This window comes from Eulemur rufifrons, chromosome 4 (genome assembly GCF_041146395.1).
Source record: "Eulemur rufifrons isolate Redbay chromosome 4, OSU_ERuf_1, whole genome shotgun sequence".
Classification (NCBI taxonomy): domain Eukaryota; kingdom Metazoa; phylum Chordata; class Mammalia; order Primates; family Lemuridae; genus Eulemur; species Eulemur rufifrons.
The window spans coordinates 82235391-82252441 of record NC_090986.1 but is presented as its reverse complement, the minus strand read 5'-3'; the positions used below and the strand labels follow the sequence as shown (position 1 = coordinate 82252441).

General features: G+C 41.3%; 1 protein-coding gene across 4 annotated transcripts in view; it reads left to right on the top strand.

Moving 5' to 3' along the window:
• Window positions 1-17051, top strand: part of MPHOSPH8 (M-phase phosphoprotein 8) — a 34128-nt gene that overhangs the window by 5000 nt on the left and 12077 nt on the right. The window contains exons 2-9 of one of the 4 annotated variants that reach the window (XM_069467759.1): window positions 2962-3117; window positions 4453-5319; window positions 7306-7405; window positions 9972-10229; window positions 13165-13290; window positions 13367-13455; window positions 15290-15430; window positions 16309-16395. In XM_069467759.1, coding sequence (XP_069323860.1) covers window positions 2962-3117; window positions 4453-5319; window positions 7306-7405; window positions 9972-10229; window positions 13165-13290; window positions 13367-13455; window positions 15290-15430; window positions 16309-16395 — 1824 coding nt within the window. Of the gene's footprint in view, window positions 1-2961; window positions 3118-4452; window positions 5320-7305; window positions 7406-9971; window positions 10230-13164; window positions 13291-13366; window positions 13456-15289; window positions 15431-16308; window positions 16443-17051 lie in introns of all 4 variants that reach the window. The other 3 variants (XM_069467761.1, XM_069467760.1, XM_069467762.1) reach the window with 3 other exon arrangements.

Genomic DNA, 17051 nt, shown 5'->3' with positions numbered 1-17051 from the left:
GGGTAAAATGAGAGGGAGCAGTTCTTGGCAGTCAACTTGGAAAGTTTATTCCCTTGGTGGTGGTAAGAATAAAATCAGACAAGTGTTAAGCGTATAGCTAGAAGGTGCTCTGCAGTTCATGTGGGCAACCGTGTTATATGTTCTTGCTTCTCATTGAGATAGGGTATTGAGCAGAAAAGATAAACTAGAAATCTGGAAAAGCAAAAATTTGGAAATATATATGGTAAAGATTTAATAGCCATAAAGTAGTAAAAAGAAAAATTCTTATAGATGAGGAAGAAAAATGGGCAAAAGACACAAGAGGTAATGAATTTTTTTATTATAGATGCACATATATACCATAAAATTAGCAGCCATTTTAATCATTTTTAAGTGTGCAATGCAGTGGCATTAATTACATTCACAGTGTTGTACAACCGTTACCATTATTTCTAAAACCTTTTCATCATCCTAGAGACTCTGTAACTGTTAGACGATAACTTCCCATTCCTCCTACCCCAAGCCCCTGGTAACCTCTAATCTACCTTCTGTCTAATGAATTTGCCTATTATAGGTACCTCATATAAGTGGAATCATAAATATTTGTCCTTTTGTGTTTTGCTTATTTCACTTAGTATAATATTTTCAAGATTCATCTGTGTTGTAGCATGTGTCAGGATTTCTTTTTTTTTTTTTTTTTTTTTGAGAAAGAGTCTCCCTCTGTTGCCCGGGCTAGAGTGCCATGGCGTCAGCCTAGCTTACAGCAACCTCAAACTCCTGGGCTCAAGCCATCCTCCTGCCTCAGCCTCTGGAGTATCTGAGACTACAGGCATGTGCCACCATGCCCGGCTAATTTTTTCTATATATTTTTAGCTGTCCAGATCATTTCTTTCTATTTTTAGTAGAGACGGGGTCTCACTCTTGCTCAGGCTGGTCTCGAACTCCTGACCTCGAGCGATCCTCCCACCTCGGCCTCCCAGAGTGCTAGGATTACAGGCCTGAGCCACCGCACCCGGCCTCATTCCTTTTTTTTTTTTTTTTTTTTTTTTTGAGACAGAGTCTCACTCTGTTGCCCGGGCTAGAGTTAGTGCCGTGGCATCAGTCTAGCTCACAGCAACCTCAAACTCCTGGGCTTATGCGATCCTACTGCCTCAGCCTCCCGAGTAGCTGGGACTACAGGCATGAGCCACCATGCCCGGCTAATTTTTTGTATATATATATTTTAGTTGTCCATATAATTTCTTTCTATTTTTAGTAGAGACGGGGTCTCACTCTTGCTCAGGCTGGTCTTGAACTCCTGACCTCGAGCGATCCACCCGCCTCGGCCTCCCAGAGTGCTAGGATTACAGGCGTGAGCCACCGCGCCCGGCCTCTCATTCCTTTTTAAAGCTGAAGAATATTCCATTCTGTGTATGTAACACATTTTGTATCCATTTATCCATTGATAGACACTTGGATTACTTTCACTTTTGGCTGTTGCGAATAATGGTGCAGTGAACATTTGTATAAAAATATTTGAGTCCCTATTTTCAATTCTTTTGGGTATATAGCTACCTGTGAAATTTCTGGGTCGTAGGATGATTTTATATTTAATTTTTTGAGGAACTGCCTGTTTTCCATAGTGGCTGTACCATGTTATATTCCCAGCACCAACATAAGAAGGTTCCAATTTCTCTGCATCCTTAGTAACACTTGTTGTTTTCTGTTGGTGTTTTTTTTTTTTTTTTAATAGCCATCTGATAGGTGTGGAGTGGTACCTCATTTTGTGGTTTTGATTTGCATTTCCCCAAGGACTGATGATGTCGAGCATCTTTTCATGTGCTTGTTAGCAATTTGTATATCTTCTTCATAGAAATGTCTAATCAAGTCTTTCACCTACTTTTGAATTGGTTTGTTGTATTGTTTGTGAGTTATAGTTGTTTATATAGTCTGGATACTAATCCCTTATCAGATACAAGATTTACAAATATTTTCTCTCATTTTGTGGGTTATCTTTTCACTCTGTTGGCAATGTCCTTTGATGTACAAAAGTTCCTTTTTTTTTTTTTTTTTTTAAGAGGTATTGCTCTGTTGCTCAGGCTAGACTGTAGTGGCATGATCATAGCTCACTGAAACCTCAGACTCCTGGGCTGAAACAGTCCTCCTGCTTCAGCCTCCCAAGTAGCTGAGATGACAGGTGCGCATCACCATACCTGGCTAATTCTTCTGTTTCTCATAGAGATGGGGTGGGGATGGGGTGGGGTCTTGCTGTGTTGCTCAGGCAGGGCTTGAACTCTTGGCCTCAAGTGATCCTCCTGCTTTGGCCTCCCAAAGTATTGGGATTACAGGCATGAGCCACCATGCCTGGTCTATCCTAGTGTTTTAAAAAACATACTATATTTATGTTAATAAATGCAATAGGTGAAGGAAAATAGATCAAATTGTTATCAGTATCTTTGGATGATTTGGTTCTTCCTATTTTCATTGCTTTTCAAATATTACACATTGTTGATAGATCAGTGATGGTGGTTTTCTTTTCTTTTTTTTTTTTTGAGACAGAGTCTTGCTCTGTTGCCTGGGCTAGAGTGAGTAGTGCCGTGGCATCAGCCTAGCTCACAGCAACCTCACATTCCTGGGTTAAGCGATCCTCCTGCCTCAGCCTCCCAAGTAGCTGGGACTACAGGCATGCGCCACCATGCCCGGCTAATTTTTTTCTATGTATATTTTTAGTTGGCCAGATAATTTCTTTCTATTTTTAGTAGAGACGGAGTCTCACTCTTGCTCAGGCTGGTCTCGAACTCCTGACCTCGAGTGATCCACCCACCTCGGCCTCCCAGAGTGCTAGGATTACAGGTGTGAGCCACCGCGCCCGGCCAGCGATGGTGTTTTTCTTAAGCCACTTGTTTTAAAGTTCTTTCATATCTTCTCAGCAGTTTTGTGTTTTGGGAAATTTAATCAAGTCAGTAATATCCTTTATTTACCTTTTTAAAATTTATGGCACAGGGTAAAGTGCTTTACAAAGTCCGCTGGAAAGGATATACGTCAGACGATGATACCTGGGAGCCTGAGATTCATCTGGAGGACTGTAAAGAGGTGCTTCTTGATTTTAGGAAGAAAGTTGCGGAGAACAGAGCCAGAGCAATTAAGAAGGACATTCAGGTATCGTGTTTTGACTCACGTTTGTTCTTTTCGTTTGTTTTCATGTACGTAGTTTATTATAAATGTTACTGTTTTAAGGTATGTGTTGTAAATAATTTACGAATAACAAAATATACAATATTCCTTAGTGTGAATTCCATATAACCAGTTGATGCTTACAGAATTGTTTTCAGTGATTTTTGCTGAATTCTTCTTTCTGTATCCAACCTACGATTGCATTTGACAAACAAGCATAGTTTGGATGTGAATATTGGCATTTTCCTTTAAGTTAAGAGTAAGATGAAAGTAGGGGAAAAAAGACATGTCAAAACTTGTCCGTCCAAGATGTGAGCAACTTGTTTTTGTGTATTTTATGTTTAATCTGCATTATTAACCCATGTTTTATGTCTGCTTTTTCTGCTAGTTAAAATAAAATAATTCTTAGATCACTTCATACAGTTATAAAGTTTAGTCCATTTCAGATTATTCACAGGCAGATTTTCTGGGTCTTGTTTTTCTTTTCTATTTGCACTTCACTCTTTAGCTATTTTATTGCTTTTTAGTAGCTCTTCCTGATAGTAGGCAAGAATGAAGAAATCGGAGGGACTCAGATAAGTCAAACTTCTATCATGAGCAGTTTGGAAAAAGATTGCGATGGTAGGCTGCAGTTGGGTAATGTGAAAGTAATGCACAAATTTGATTTCTGGGTTTTCCTTCATGGATTTGTCTTTTTTTTTTTTTTTTTTTTTTTTTTTTTGAGACAGAGTTGCCCCTCTGTTGCCTGGGTTAGGGTGCTGTGACATCATCATAGCTCACTGCAACCTCAAACTCCTGGGCTCGAGTGATCCTCCTGCCTCAGCCTCCCAAGTAACTGGAACTACAGGTGTGTGCCACCACACCTGGCTAATTTTTTAATTTTTTGTAGCGACAGGGTCTCGCTCTTGCTCAGGCTGGTCTCGAACTCCTGAGCTCAGGCTATCCTGCCTCGGCCTCCCAGAGTACTAGGATTACAGGCGTGAGCTACCGCGCCTGGCTAACCCACTGTTATTTATAACCCACTATGAGACTGTTATTGTTCACTCCTGCTTCTGTTTGGGGCCTTTAGCAGCACTAGAGCTTTTTGTCCCTTTCTCTGTGTCAGCTTTTAAAAATTGATGTTCATCATCACCAGCAGGACCTGTGTGCTAAATCAAATATATAAGAAGTAGCATATAACTTCAATTTAGGTAAGTAATTTTAAGGAGTTGAGATTCTGTTTGGGAAAAAACATTTCTACCAGATTTCATTGGTACTACTTTTGAAAGCCCTTAATTTTTATGTTAACAAGTATTTTTTAACTTTTTTTGTATTTTGTAGAGACTATCCTTAAATAATGATATATTTGAGGCAAACTCCGATAGTGATCAGCGAAGTGAGACCAAAGAAGATACTTCCCCGAGGAAGAAAAAGAAAAAATTAAGGTATAGAGAAGAGAAAAGCCCAGATGATCTGAAAAAGAAAAAAGTAAAGACTGGGAAACTGAGAGATAAATCCAAACCAGACCTGGGGAGCTCCTTGGAAAATTTAGCCTTTGATTTAAGGACAAAGAAAAGGATTTTGGAAGCCAAAGAAGAATTAAAGGAGTGCAAAAAGCCCAAAAAAGATGAAATAAAAGAAACTAAAGAAGTTAAGAAGGTTAAAAAAGGTGAAATAAGAGATTTAAAGACTAAAATAAGAGAAGATCCCAAAGAAAACAGAAAAACAAAGAAAGAGAAATGTGTTGAATCTCAGGTGGAATTTGAATCGAGTGCACTTAATGATTCCCCGTTGCAGGAGCAAGACAGTGAAGATTTACATTCTGACGATAGAGAAGAGAAACAAAACATTAAAAGTGCAAAAGATAGAGCAGGGCAAGATGCAGGGCAGGATCAACCTCTTGATAAACAGCTGGACAGCGTTGCGAGTGCTGACGAGGATGCGGATGTCAAGGCCAAGAGGAAAAAAAAAACCCTGAGAAAGGCTGAGGAACCCAAAGAGAACAGGAAGCTAGAAAACAGGAATGCTTTCTTAGAGAAGAAAACTGTGCCCAAAAAGCAGAGGAATCAAGATAAAGGCAAAAGTACCACCGAGTTAGAGAAGCTGACGCCTCCCTCTGCCCAGAGGCAAAAGGGTTTGAGGTTGGGTGGGGAAGAGCGAGGCCTCAGGTCCACCGACCCGACGACGGAGGAGGTAAGGGCCGAGGAGGTAACGCGGGCGGGAGGGATAACCTTGCAGATTACAGAAATACCCGAGCAGACTAGCGCCCTGTGAGTGGTCAGGAAGTTTCACAAATAATGAGACAGATAAACTGTAAAAAGTGTTTCCATCATCAGGGAGTTATTGAATAGTGTGACAACCATGGGCAGTTTTAAATGCTGAAGATCCTCTAGCCGTTGGACACCGCCCCCACCAAGTTTATCTCTTGGTCTGACTTATTTTCTCTTAGATTAACTACAACTAGAAAATTGAAGACTAACTTGTGAACAAAAGTAAGGATTTCTTTTTAGAGGTACTGAGATGTTGCATTGTATAGTCAGGCTTACAGCTTCATGAGCTTATTTTGTTAGCTTTTCATACCCTACTTGGTAATTTCCCCTGTTATGTTAAGAATATACCACTGTTTACTTAAACAGTAGTACACAGAGTGCATTAACATTACAAATCTTTTAATTCTTACAAAAATATATTTAGTAGAGAATTTGTCCGGTTATAAAAATTATGATATGGTTTTTCAAAATGGAAATATTTTCCAAATTATGCAAGTGTTTACATGTGTAGTGTTTATCAAGGGCTATGCAAAAGGTCATTTTCTTTTTATTCATTATTCCCAGTTTTGGGAATTTATCTTAAGTAAATCATTTTCAAAGGGGGAAAAGGGTGTGTATACAAACAAAGTTATTTATGACAGTGATTTTCATTAGTGAAAAACTGATAGCAGTCTGACTTTCTAGCTGTGGGGGAAATGGTTAAGAAAATGTTGGTGTACCAACTCAGCGACTGTTACAGCCATTGAAATACTGATTTTGAGGTCAGTGTAGCAAAAACAGAAAAGTTTAGAAAATGTGGAGAAGAAAACCCTGCATACATATTAACATAATTATGTAAAAATATCTATGTAAAGAAAAATGGATTTTTAAAAAAATCCATGCAGAGGTACAAGAATCAGAAAGAGGAACATGGAGAAATAAAAATAGTCGTGCTTGTTTAATAAGACTACAGGTGAAATGTTTTTGGAATTTTATAGTATTTTTTTTTTTTTCTGAGACAGAGTCTCGCTCTGTTTCCCGGGCTAGAGTGAGTGCCGTGGCGTCAGCCTCGCTCACAGCAACCTGAAACTCCTGAGCTTAAGCGATCCTCCTGCTTCAGCCTCCCGGGTAGCTGGGATTACAGGCATGCACCACTATGCCCAGCTAATTTTTTCTATATATATATTTTAGTTGGCCAGATAATTTCTTTCTAATTTTAGTACAGACGGGGGTCTCGCTCTTGCTCAGGCTGGTCTCGAACTCCTGACCTCGAGGGATCCTCCCGCCTCGGCCTCCCAGAATGCTAGGATTACAGGCGTGAGCCACCGCGCCCGGCCAGTATGTTATTTTTAATAATAAAATTTTGAGTAGGTAAACCAGTATTAGGTTTTGAATTTGATATTTTATAAATTATTATGTGGTTGGTTAAGGAAGCAGTTAATGTGAAAAAGATTTAATGATCAGGCCGGGCGCAGTGGCTCATGCCTGTAATCCTAGCACTCTGGGAGGCCGAGGTGGGTGGATTGTTTCAGCTCAGGAGTTCGAGACCAGCCTGAGCAAGAGTGAGACCCCATCTCTACTAAAAATAGAAAGAAATTATATGGACAGCTAAAAATATATATAGAAAAAATTAGCCGGGCATGATGGCGCATGCCTGTAGTCCCAGCTACCCGGAAGGCTGAGACAGGAGGATCCTTTGAGCTCAGGAGTTTGAGGTTGCTGTGAGCTAGGCTGACGCCACGGCACTCACTCTAGCCTGGGCAACAGAGTGAGACTCTGTCTCAAAAAAAAAAGATTAAAAAAAAAAGAAGATTTAATGATCAGTTACATGCAGTATACAAAGGCAGTCACTGAAGTGAGGAACCTGTATTTTCCAGTTTTCAAATGTACAGTGTTAGCTCTTTATCCGTTCTTGTTTTGGGTTTTATACATTTGTTTTCCTCAGGAGAAAGAGACCAAAAAAAATGAACCCAAAGAAAAATACCAGAAAAGGCATGATTCAGACAAGGAAGAAAAAGGCCAAAAAGAGCCAAGGGGATTAAAGAGTGAGTATAAATACAAACATGTTACATTTGCACCGCCATCCTCCTACAAAGAACTTAATTGAGTATGAAAGCATTTGCATTTCTAACATGGAATGTTATAGAAAATTTCATTGGGAAATTTAGAGTTTTATGCTACTTTTGATTAACCATTTACCTAAGTTTATTATATAACAACTTATATAATTAATTTTTTCTTTCTGTTCACCTTGTTTTTCTTCCTTTTCAGTATTGTGAGGGAGTAGGTTAGAATTACCAACAGAAGAAATTAGTTTTGGCTGAAAAATCAATGTGTGCTTTATAGTGGATGCTAAATAAAACAACTTTTTTTTTTTTTTAAGTATTAGGTTATTAAGTATGAAATGTCCGATTTACTGTGACAGTATCTCTGATATTTCACTTTCACACGTCTTGTTTTATTTTTATTGTGAAAGTACATTCTCAGTCTTTCATACACATGGTTTGGCTTGTGATGATCCCTCTAATTTTTTGTTAGACTAATTTTTGTGAAACCATGGATAAGTCAAAAATTCGTGATATTTTCGAATATAAGTTCTGTTGTGGAACCAGTGCTGTGCAGACACCTCAAAACATCAACAAAGTGTTGGGAAGGATGTGGCTAACGAACACACAGTATTTAGATGGTTTGAGAAGGTTCATTCTGGTGATTTTAATCTTGAAAATAAGCCATTTGGACAACCTGAGACCAAGATGTATAATGATGAGCTGAAAGCTGTAGTGGAAGCGAATTCATCTCAACCTTTGCGTGAATTAGCAGCAAGGTTTGACATTACTATTCTAACAACATTGGATCATTTGAAACACAAGGGCAAGGTAAAGAAGCTGGATAGATGGTTCCGCATGAATTAAGTGAGCATCAGAAGAGAAATCATCTCGAAGCTTGCCTTTCTCTCCTGTCACGTCATAAAGGAGAACCATCTCCACACTGTATTGTTACGTGTGATGGAAAATGGATTCTTTTTGACAACTGCAAGGATTCGGCACATGGATGGATAAAGATGAAGTGTCGAAACACAGTCCAAAACCAAATATTCATCAAAAAAAGCTAATGGTGTGTGTTTGGTGGTCCAGTGCTAGTATTAGCCACTACAGCTTCATGAAACCTGGTCAATCCATTCAGATGTCGACTGCAACCAATTTGACAAAATGATGAGGATGCTTGCGACTAAGCAATTGGTCAATGGAGACAGGCCAGTCCTCTTGGAAGACGATGCTCCACCACAAGTCGCACAAACAATGTTGCTCAAACTACAGAAGCTGGACTTGGAAACTCTGTCTTCTCCCGTATTCACTTGCCTTACACCAGCTGACTACCACTTCTTCCAGGCTTTCGACCACTTACAAGGAAAAATATTCAAGTCTCAACAAGCTGTGGAAAACAGCCTTTCTCAGTTTCATTGCCACTCGCTCTCCAGGCTTCTTTGTTGCTGGCATAAACAAGCTACCGTTAAGATGGCAAAACTGTGTTGACGGTTTAGGCGCATATTCTGATTAACTGTACTCTTCTTGTTTGAGATAAAATAAACTAAACTTTTAATCTGGAATTGGACATTTCATATTCAATGACCTAATATAGTCAGTATTTAACTCTCATTTGTATAAAGATAATATCGAATACACATTTTGCATCACTTCAAGATATATCATAATTGGGATTCCATAATACATATCAATCCTGGGACAAGTACTTTGTGAAGGGACAAATCACCACTAATGTGTTTGAATAAGCCCTAGCAGGTAAGTATTTTGGTTTATGTACCAAAACTCCTTGGAACACATGTTTTCTTGGAAGCAGTGATTCTAAGATAAAGATGGGTAATTTTCTCTGGGTTTTCTCCAAAAGCTACGTGTAACTGAAGTAGTATAAAAAGTGGATTTCGCTGTACGCCCGGGCTGAGGCTCGGCGCAGCAGCAGGTAAGTGAAGCTAGGAAGGAGCAGCGGCTGTTTCAGTGACTGGCCTGTCCCCTGTCGTACCCAGAGGTTACGGGAGTTCTTCCTAACTGTCTTCTCTTCTTTTTAGGGCTACTTTTCAGGTCTGGAGCTTTGCCAGTTTTCTTCCCACTTTTATCTTGAGTTGAAAACTGGTCACATCACGTCCAGTTTGACCAGTTTTACCAGGTGCAGGCCGGTGCTCTGCAGCCTGCCTTGCCCCCGCTCACCAGCAGAAACTGTTTGCCTCAGGCTTGGAGATCCAGCGGGAGATAGTGCGGTGTCTCTAGCGGTAGGAAAGGTGACCGTGTGAGCTGGGTGGCTCTGAGGCTCGCTGTGGTCAGTGAGCCGCAGTCACAGCTGGAGGCGAGTAGGTCAGAACGCTGCTTACAGCCCTCACTCTGGACGTCCTCTGTAGATACGGAGCAGCCGACAGAAAGACCAGTGGAAATGATTTTGTGGCTTTGATAGTAAATCTGACCGTGCTTTATGACCAAGGCAGATGTTAGTGAAAATAAAGAAAAATATCTGTTTTTTTAAACATTAACCCAGATTTTCTTTCAATTACAACAGACATTTGTGACTCATACTTACCAACAATTTTAATTTTTTCACTAGCATTTAAGGAAATCAGAAATGCATTTGACTTATTTAAATTAACTCCAGAAGAAAAAAATGATGTTCCTGATAGTAATCGGAAACGAGAAGAAATACCACTGGACTGTAAAACCACAGAAGATCACAAAACCAAGGAAAGCAAGCAGTTACTTAAAGAAAGGAGAAGTACAAGAGACGAAACGGATACTTGGGCATACATTGCTGCAGAAGGTGACCAGGAGGTTTTGGACAGTCTGTACCAAATGGATGAGAATGCGGGTGGGTTTGTTTGGAATCATTTTGCAGAATTTTTTCAGGGTATTGCACCATATTATTTCAGTCTACTCTTCACTGTAATTCTGATCTTTATCAGAAAATAATGGAGTAGATTTTATGTGATTGCTTGCATATTGAAGACTTGGGTCATTCTATGACTTCTAAATGGGTAAAACCACTTTTTCTGAGTTCCTATAATGTGCTCAGCACATTTAGAAATTATAAAGATTTCTGATTTTCTACCTTATCTACTCTTGCCTGGTGGCCTGATTGTATATCTTCTTGGATTTCTTTCAGAAAATTATCACCTACAAACTTACTTGTATTCCTTATTTTTTTCTTTTCTTTCTTTTCTTTTTTTTTTTTTTAAACACCTCGTCTCCTATAGTCTTACCTCAGGGACTTACTTGTTTTTTTTTTTTTTTTTTCCTTTTTATTTATTTATTTATTTTTCCTCATTTTACTCCTAGAAAACCCTGGCAGAAGGGACTTACTTGTATTCTGCCCTTATAACTTTGCAGTAAATAACACTAAAGATATATGATAAATGCTGTCCTAAAGACACAGATTGGTTGAGAAGAAGGGGAGGACCTTGTATAGAATACGGAAGACAACAGCTATGGGGATGAGTGAAAACAGTAAACATGTATGTTCATAACTAGGACTAAATAGATAAGAGATTACTCTGATAAAACTTTGTATAATTTATGAATCTTGAGGAATAGTTTAAGAGAATTTTTTAAATTGAAAGTATATGACAGGCTGGTCTGGCAGACGCTTTTACTGCAAAACAACTAGATCCCAGATACCTAGGTAAAATGTGCTTATGGATGCACTGCTGAGTTTGCAGGAAATTGGGATAATTTCTAAGAAGGCGAGGGGGAGGGGGAGGGGGGGAGGGGGAGGTCGGTTGCCCAGAGGGCATGCCAGTTAGCAGCACTGCTGTTGGAGGCCAAGCAATGAAGAATAGATACAGTAGGGAACATCAGTAATGGCAGAAGTTGGTTCCTAAGCAATCCTACTGTCTCAGCCTCCCGAGTAGCTGGGACTATAGGCATGGGCCACCATCCCCGGCTAATTTTTTTCTATATATTTTTAGTTGGCTAGATAATTTCTTTCTATTTTTAGTAGAGACGGGGTCTCGCTCTTGCTCAGGCAGGTCTCGAACTCCTGACCTGGAACGATCCACCCGCCTCGGCCTCCCAGAGGGCTAGGATTACAGGCGTGAGCCACCATGCCCGACCGCAGAAGTTGGTTCTTGAAAAGACTGATAAGAGACAAGCCCCTGACACAGTTAGTTGAGGGAAAAAAAGAATGAAGGCTTAAACCATATTTTAAATGATAAAAGACACACGATTACAGATTGCACACAGCCGGCCCGGGTGGCAGCTCAGGGGCTACGCCTTTTTCCCTCTGACATCAGCTCTCAGAGTTAGCAGAGAGAGGTATTTGAGTTGAGGCTTGGAAAAAATTTACTTCATTTATTGCATATCTTTTACAAACTTCATTTCCATGACCAGGTTATCTGCCTAACATCATCTGTGTAGCTTGAAGAATTGGTTTTGTGTGAAAATCCTTTAACTCTTACCATCAACTGTTTCTGGTTTTTATTTTTTTGAAATAGCATAGAGCCAGCCGGGCGCAGTGGCTCACGTCTGTAATCCTAGCCCTCTGGGAGGCCGAGGCGGGTGGATTGCTCCAGGTCAGGAGTTCGAGACCAGCCTGAGCAAGAGGGAGACCCCGTCTCTACTAAAAATAGAAAGAAATTATCTGGACAACTAAAAATATACATAGAAAAGATTAGCCGGACATGGTGGCGCATGCCTGTAGTCCCAGCTACTCGAGAGGCTGAGGCAGGAGGATCCCTTGAGCCCAGGAGTTTGAGGTTGCTGTGAGCTAGGCTGATGCCACGGCACTCACTCTAGCCCGGGCAACAGAGCAAGACTCTGTCTCAAAAAAAAAAAAAGAAATAGTATAGAGCCATTTTGGATCTCCCACATGAACTGTGCTGAGGTCTTAGTGATTTATTGCAATGGTAATGACAGTGAGAGCTGGACATGGCCACCCCCAGTGTTACTGCACCTGTGGGTCCCCCAGACCAGGGAAGACGCTAGCAGAGCTTGGTGGATGGAGTGTGGGCACTGTGGGAACAGGGGCTTCCAGGAGGGAGGGGCTCAAGCGAGTCTGGAACAGTGACTTCCATTGACATGCTGGTCTGGTTCACACGTTGGGAATTACATTACCTGTGGAAATGGTTGGCAGCAATGTATATCCAAGAAGAATGGCCACAGAAAGAAGTCATGTAGAACGACTCACCTTTCTTCTTACTGAATCCTGTGGTTTCTGCTTCCTTGAGCTACTCAGTCCTGCACTTAAAATTCATCTTTCACTATTTTACAGTTACAGGTTACCTTTGGAGCACCATGGTATTAAAATGTGGCTAGTTTGTATTACTTCCCAAAGAAATCAGGAATTTTATCAATTAAAGAAAAGACTTAATGACTTGTGTTAAAAGTGAGCATGGTGGCTCACACCTGTAATCCCAGTGACTGAGGAGGCTGAGACGGGAAGATTGCTTGAGGCTACAAATTTGAGACCAGCCTGGGCAACATAGCAAGACCCCGTCTCAAAAAAAAAAAAATAACCTCAAAAATTTAGCTAGGTCTGGTGGTACCTACCTATAATCCCAGCTACTCACAAGTCTGAGGCAGGAGGATCCCTTGAGCCCAGGAATTCGGGGCTGTAGTAAGCTATGGTCCAGCCACTGCATTCCACTCCAGGCAAAGAGTGAGACCCTATCTCTTTAAAAAAAAAAAAAAGAGAAAGAAAGAAAGGTATGCATAAGGTATTGGTTAAGACACTACAACTTTAATAAATAGCATTGTGGTTTTTTATACTTGAGAAAAATATCTGTTAATAAGGCTCTTGTGTGTTCCAGATGGCCGGCAACATATTTTGAGTTTGGGGATGGACTTGCAGTTGGAATGGATGAAATTAGAAGATTTTCAAAAGCATCTTGATGGGGAAGATGAGAATTTTGCTATAGCTGATGCAATTCCAAGTAGTGAGTAGTTTTGGAATTACAGAAATCCCTTTCACAAATGTATACATACAACCTAATTTATCTTTCTTCATTTTAGATTTGTTGAGGGATGCTGTGAAAAATGGGGATTATGTTACTGTAAAGGTTGCACTTAACTCAAATGAAGAATATAACCTGGACCAAGAGGTAATATGTTTTTGAAAAAAATCTCATGAAAAGAAGTTGGAAAGTAGCTCTTTTAAAAGAATTCAATTTGATTTTTCATTTATTTTATAGAGGTAATATGTGTTCACTGTGCAAAATTCAAATGTAGAACTCTGTAAATGTGCAATTATAGTCCCGGTAATTCCAGACTCCTCCCAGATGACCATTTGGTTTGGTTATGATCTGGCTGGTTTTGTCTATGATCTTCCTTCTGCCACTTTGAGGAGTGTAAAATGACTCCCATTCTCATGTGGCCCGTTGTGTTCTTTGATAGTTGCCCATTTGTAGCAATTGCTCATCTTTCTGTTGTTGCTGGGCATTATTCATCTTGATGTATATGGGTTTTTTATGTGGAAGCACATTAATCCTTCTGGTTTTTAAGTATTGTGTTTTGGTTCTTGTACTGCTTAGAAAATTTTTATATTTTCTCCTTTAGTTGTGGATTTTTTTAGGTTTAATCCTTTGGGATTATAGTTCAAAAGATTTCTTGGGATTTTGATTAAAATTGCATGAAATAGATTAATTTGAGCATTGACATTTTTATTTACATTTGAGTCTCTTCCATCTAGGAACATGATAACTCTATACATTCATTCAGCTTTTTTTTTTGAGATAGTCTCACTCTGTCACTCCAGCTAGAGTGCAGTGGTGTCATTGTAGCTCACTCTAACCTCAAACTCCCTGGGCTAAAGCGATCCTTTTGCCTCAGGCTCCTGAGTAGCTGGGACGAGAGGCATGCGCCACCACAGCCGGCTAATTTTTCTATTTTTGGTAGAGGTGGGTTCGCTCTTGCTCAGGCTGGTCTCGAACTCCTGAGCTCAAGCAGTCTTCCCGCCTCGGCCTCCCAGTGTGCTGGGGTTACAGCCCACCGTCCCACCGCCCATTCAGCCTATTCTTTGCCCTTAAAGCAAAGTTCTGTGGGTCTTTTCCTTTGTGGTGGTCTTGCACATTTCTTTTAGATATATTTCTACAAGTTTTATAATGTTTTATTACCTTACTATGGTCATTAGAGTCTTTTTTTCACTCAGAGTTTGTTTTCTAACTGCTGCTTATAGATGTTGAAGCTCCTGATATCTCTGTGCGTGTGTATATGTGTGTGTCTCCAGTCACTTAATGAAATTCTCTTACTCTTAATTTTTAAGTTACTGTCTTTGGATTTTCTAGGTAGAGACCATCTGCCCCCAAATAATCCACTGATCATTTTCTATCATGCAAACTGTCGATGTGCCATTAGGATTTAATACAGGCATTCCTCAGAGATATTGCTGGTCGGTTCCAGACCCCTGCAGTAAAGCAAGTCTGGTAAAGCAAACACAAAGGTTTTGGTTTCCCAGTGAATATAAAATTAGGTTGATACTACACTGTAGACCTTATTAAATGTGCAGTAGCATTATGTCTGAAAAAACAATGTACGCGCCTTCATTAAAAAATCCTGCCAAGACATGCTGGCACGGAGACAGGAAGCGGGCACGCGCGTCGGAGAGACGGCGCCAGCAGATGTGCTCAGTGAAGGGTTACTACAAACCTCCAATGTGTAAAACAAGGCAGAATCTTTGAAATGAAGTAAAGCAAAGTGCAATAAAACAAGGTACGCCTGTATAGGAAAGTTGTACAATGTTATGGTAACAGTTATATGTGAAAAAAAAATCTAAAGTTACAGTTTCTGATTTTTAGGATATTTTAGTGAAAAACCTAAGATGCTTAAATCAATGCGATTTAGTGACTTCACATTGAAACATGTTAGGTGAAAAGACATGGCTCTCGAATTGTTCTGGTTAAAGGTGAACAATTTTTTTATTTCACAAAACCACCGCAGGATGCCAGCGGGATGACACTGGTGATGCTCGCTGCGGCGGGAGGACAGGATGACCTCCTGCGCCTCCTCATCACTAGAGGTGCCAAAGTGAACGGCCGGCAGAAGAACGGGACCACTGCCCTTATTCACGCTGCTGAGAAGGTCCGCGGCTCCGAGTGCATCAGCGTGAGGGTGGGAATTCCTGCCAGCGCACTAGGAATCTGCCTCTGTAGTGCGATGTGGCAGCCATGCGGTCACGTAACTTTGTCACTTCACATTTCAGTTGATCTGTGACTTCTAATGAATAGATTTTTTAATCGTCAGTAGTACTTTGTAATCAAATTTTCAAAATAATGATTTATCTAGTTGGGAGTAATTTATATTGAATTAAAGCACTCTGATTAGGCCGGGCATGGCAGCCCACACCTGTTACCCTAGCACTCTGGGAGGCTGAGGTGGGAGGATTGCTTGAGGTCAGGAGTTTGAGGCCAGCCTGAGCAAGAGCAAGACCCCTGTCTATACCAAAAATAGAAAAACCAGGTGTGGTAGCACATGTCCGTAGTCCCAGCTACTCGGGAGGCTGAGACAGGAGGATCGCTTGAGCCCAAGAGTTGGAGGCTGCAGTGAGCTGTGATGATGCCACTGCACTCCAGCCCGGGCAACAGAGTGAAACTGTGTCTTGAAAAAAATAAAGTACTCTGATTAAAGTTCTAATATTGATTTTAGTCTTAGATAATTTGAAAGTCTTTTCCAACTGAAATGAAGTATTCCTTTTGGTTAATAATTGAATTTAAATGTTCCCATGTATTGTCTTTGGAAGGATTTACATGCAGAGGTTCTTCCGTAGGAGGCCTGGGTCCCGCTTCAGGCGGCCGAGCACAGGCGCGGGGGGTCCACCCCCGGGCACAGGCCCGCAGCCCACTTGCAATAGAATCTGCTGAATATTTTTCCTGATGAATAAAAATTTCAACACATATTAAAAAAGTCTTTTAAAGAATTTCTGATGTCAGATCGCTTTTTTTTTTTTTTTTTTTTTACAGAACTTTCTAACCACAGTGGCCATCCTTTTGGAAGCAGGAGCTTTTGTGAATGTCCAGCAGAGCAACGGCGAGACGGCGCTGATGAAGGTAGATCCCTGCCGCGGATCATCGGCTGTTCCTCAGCCTCTCGGCAGGTGTGACGTTGGCACCTGCGGCTGCCGGACCCTGTGCTGGGGCTGGGAATAGCCTGGGGAAGAGACGTCCCCAGACCCAGCAGCTCACAGAGGAGAGGCGTGGGCCAGCGAGGCGGGAGAGGGAGAGTGGTGTGGCAGTGGTGGGACTGCAACAAGCTCAGGGAGCCACAGGGTCACACGGGTGCTCCCGAGCTTGGGCCTGGGGACCTCCCTGAGCCTTAGTGTAGACGGGCAGGCTCCGGGCTGTGTCCTGGAAGGCAGCACAAGTCTGCAGCTGCAGCCCTGGCAGGGGCGGAGACTGGGAGTGGGACAGAGCGCTGTGCTCACAGGTCAGTGTGTTCTGTATTATTTTGGTGAATTGTCTCCTCGGTCTCAGGCGCTTCCTGTGTTTTGGAGTTGAGGTTTGCAGATGCATTTGAGTGGAGGACTGTTGGAGGCCCCAGCTTGCCCCGTGTACCTTCTTAGCCCTCCCTGTTGAGCGCTTTGAGTTTGCCTTAGGGGCCCCAGCCCAGTCTGGCCCGTTCTTCTGTGGCAGTTGCAGGTTCCTGGCCCGAGATGTCAGTAGCACATGGCAGGCCGGATGGCCAGCTGGGGGTGGCTGTGTCTTGC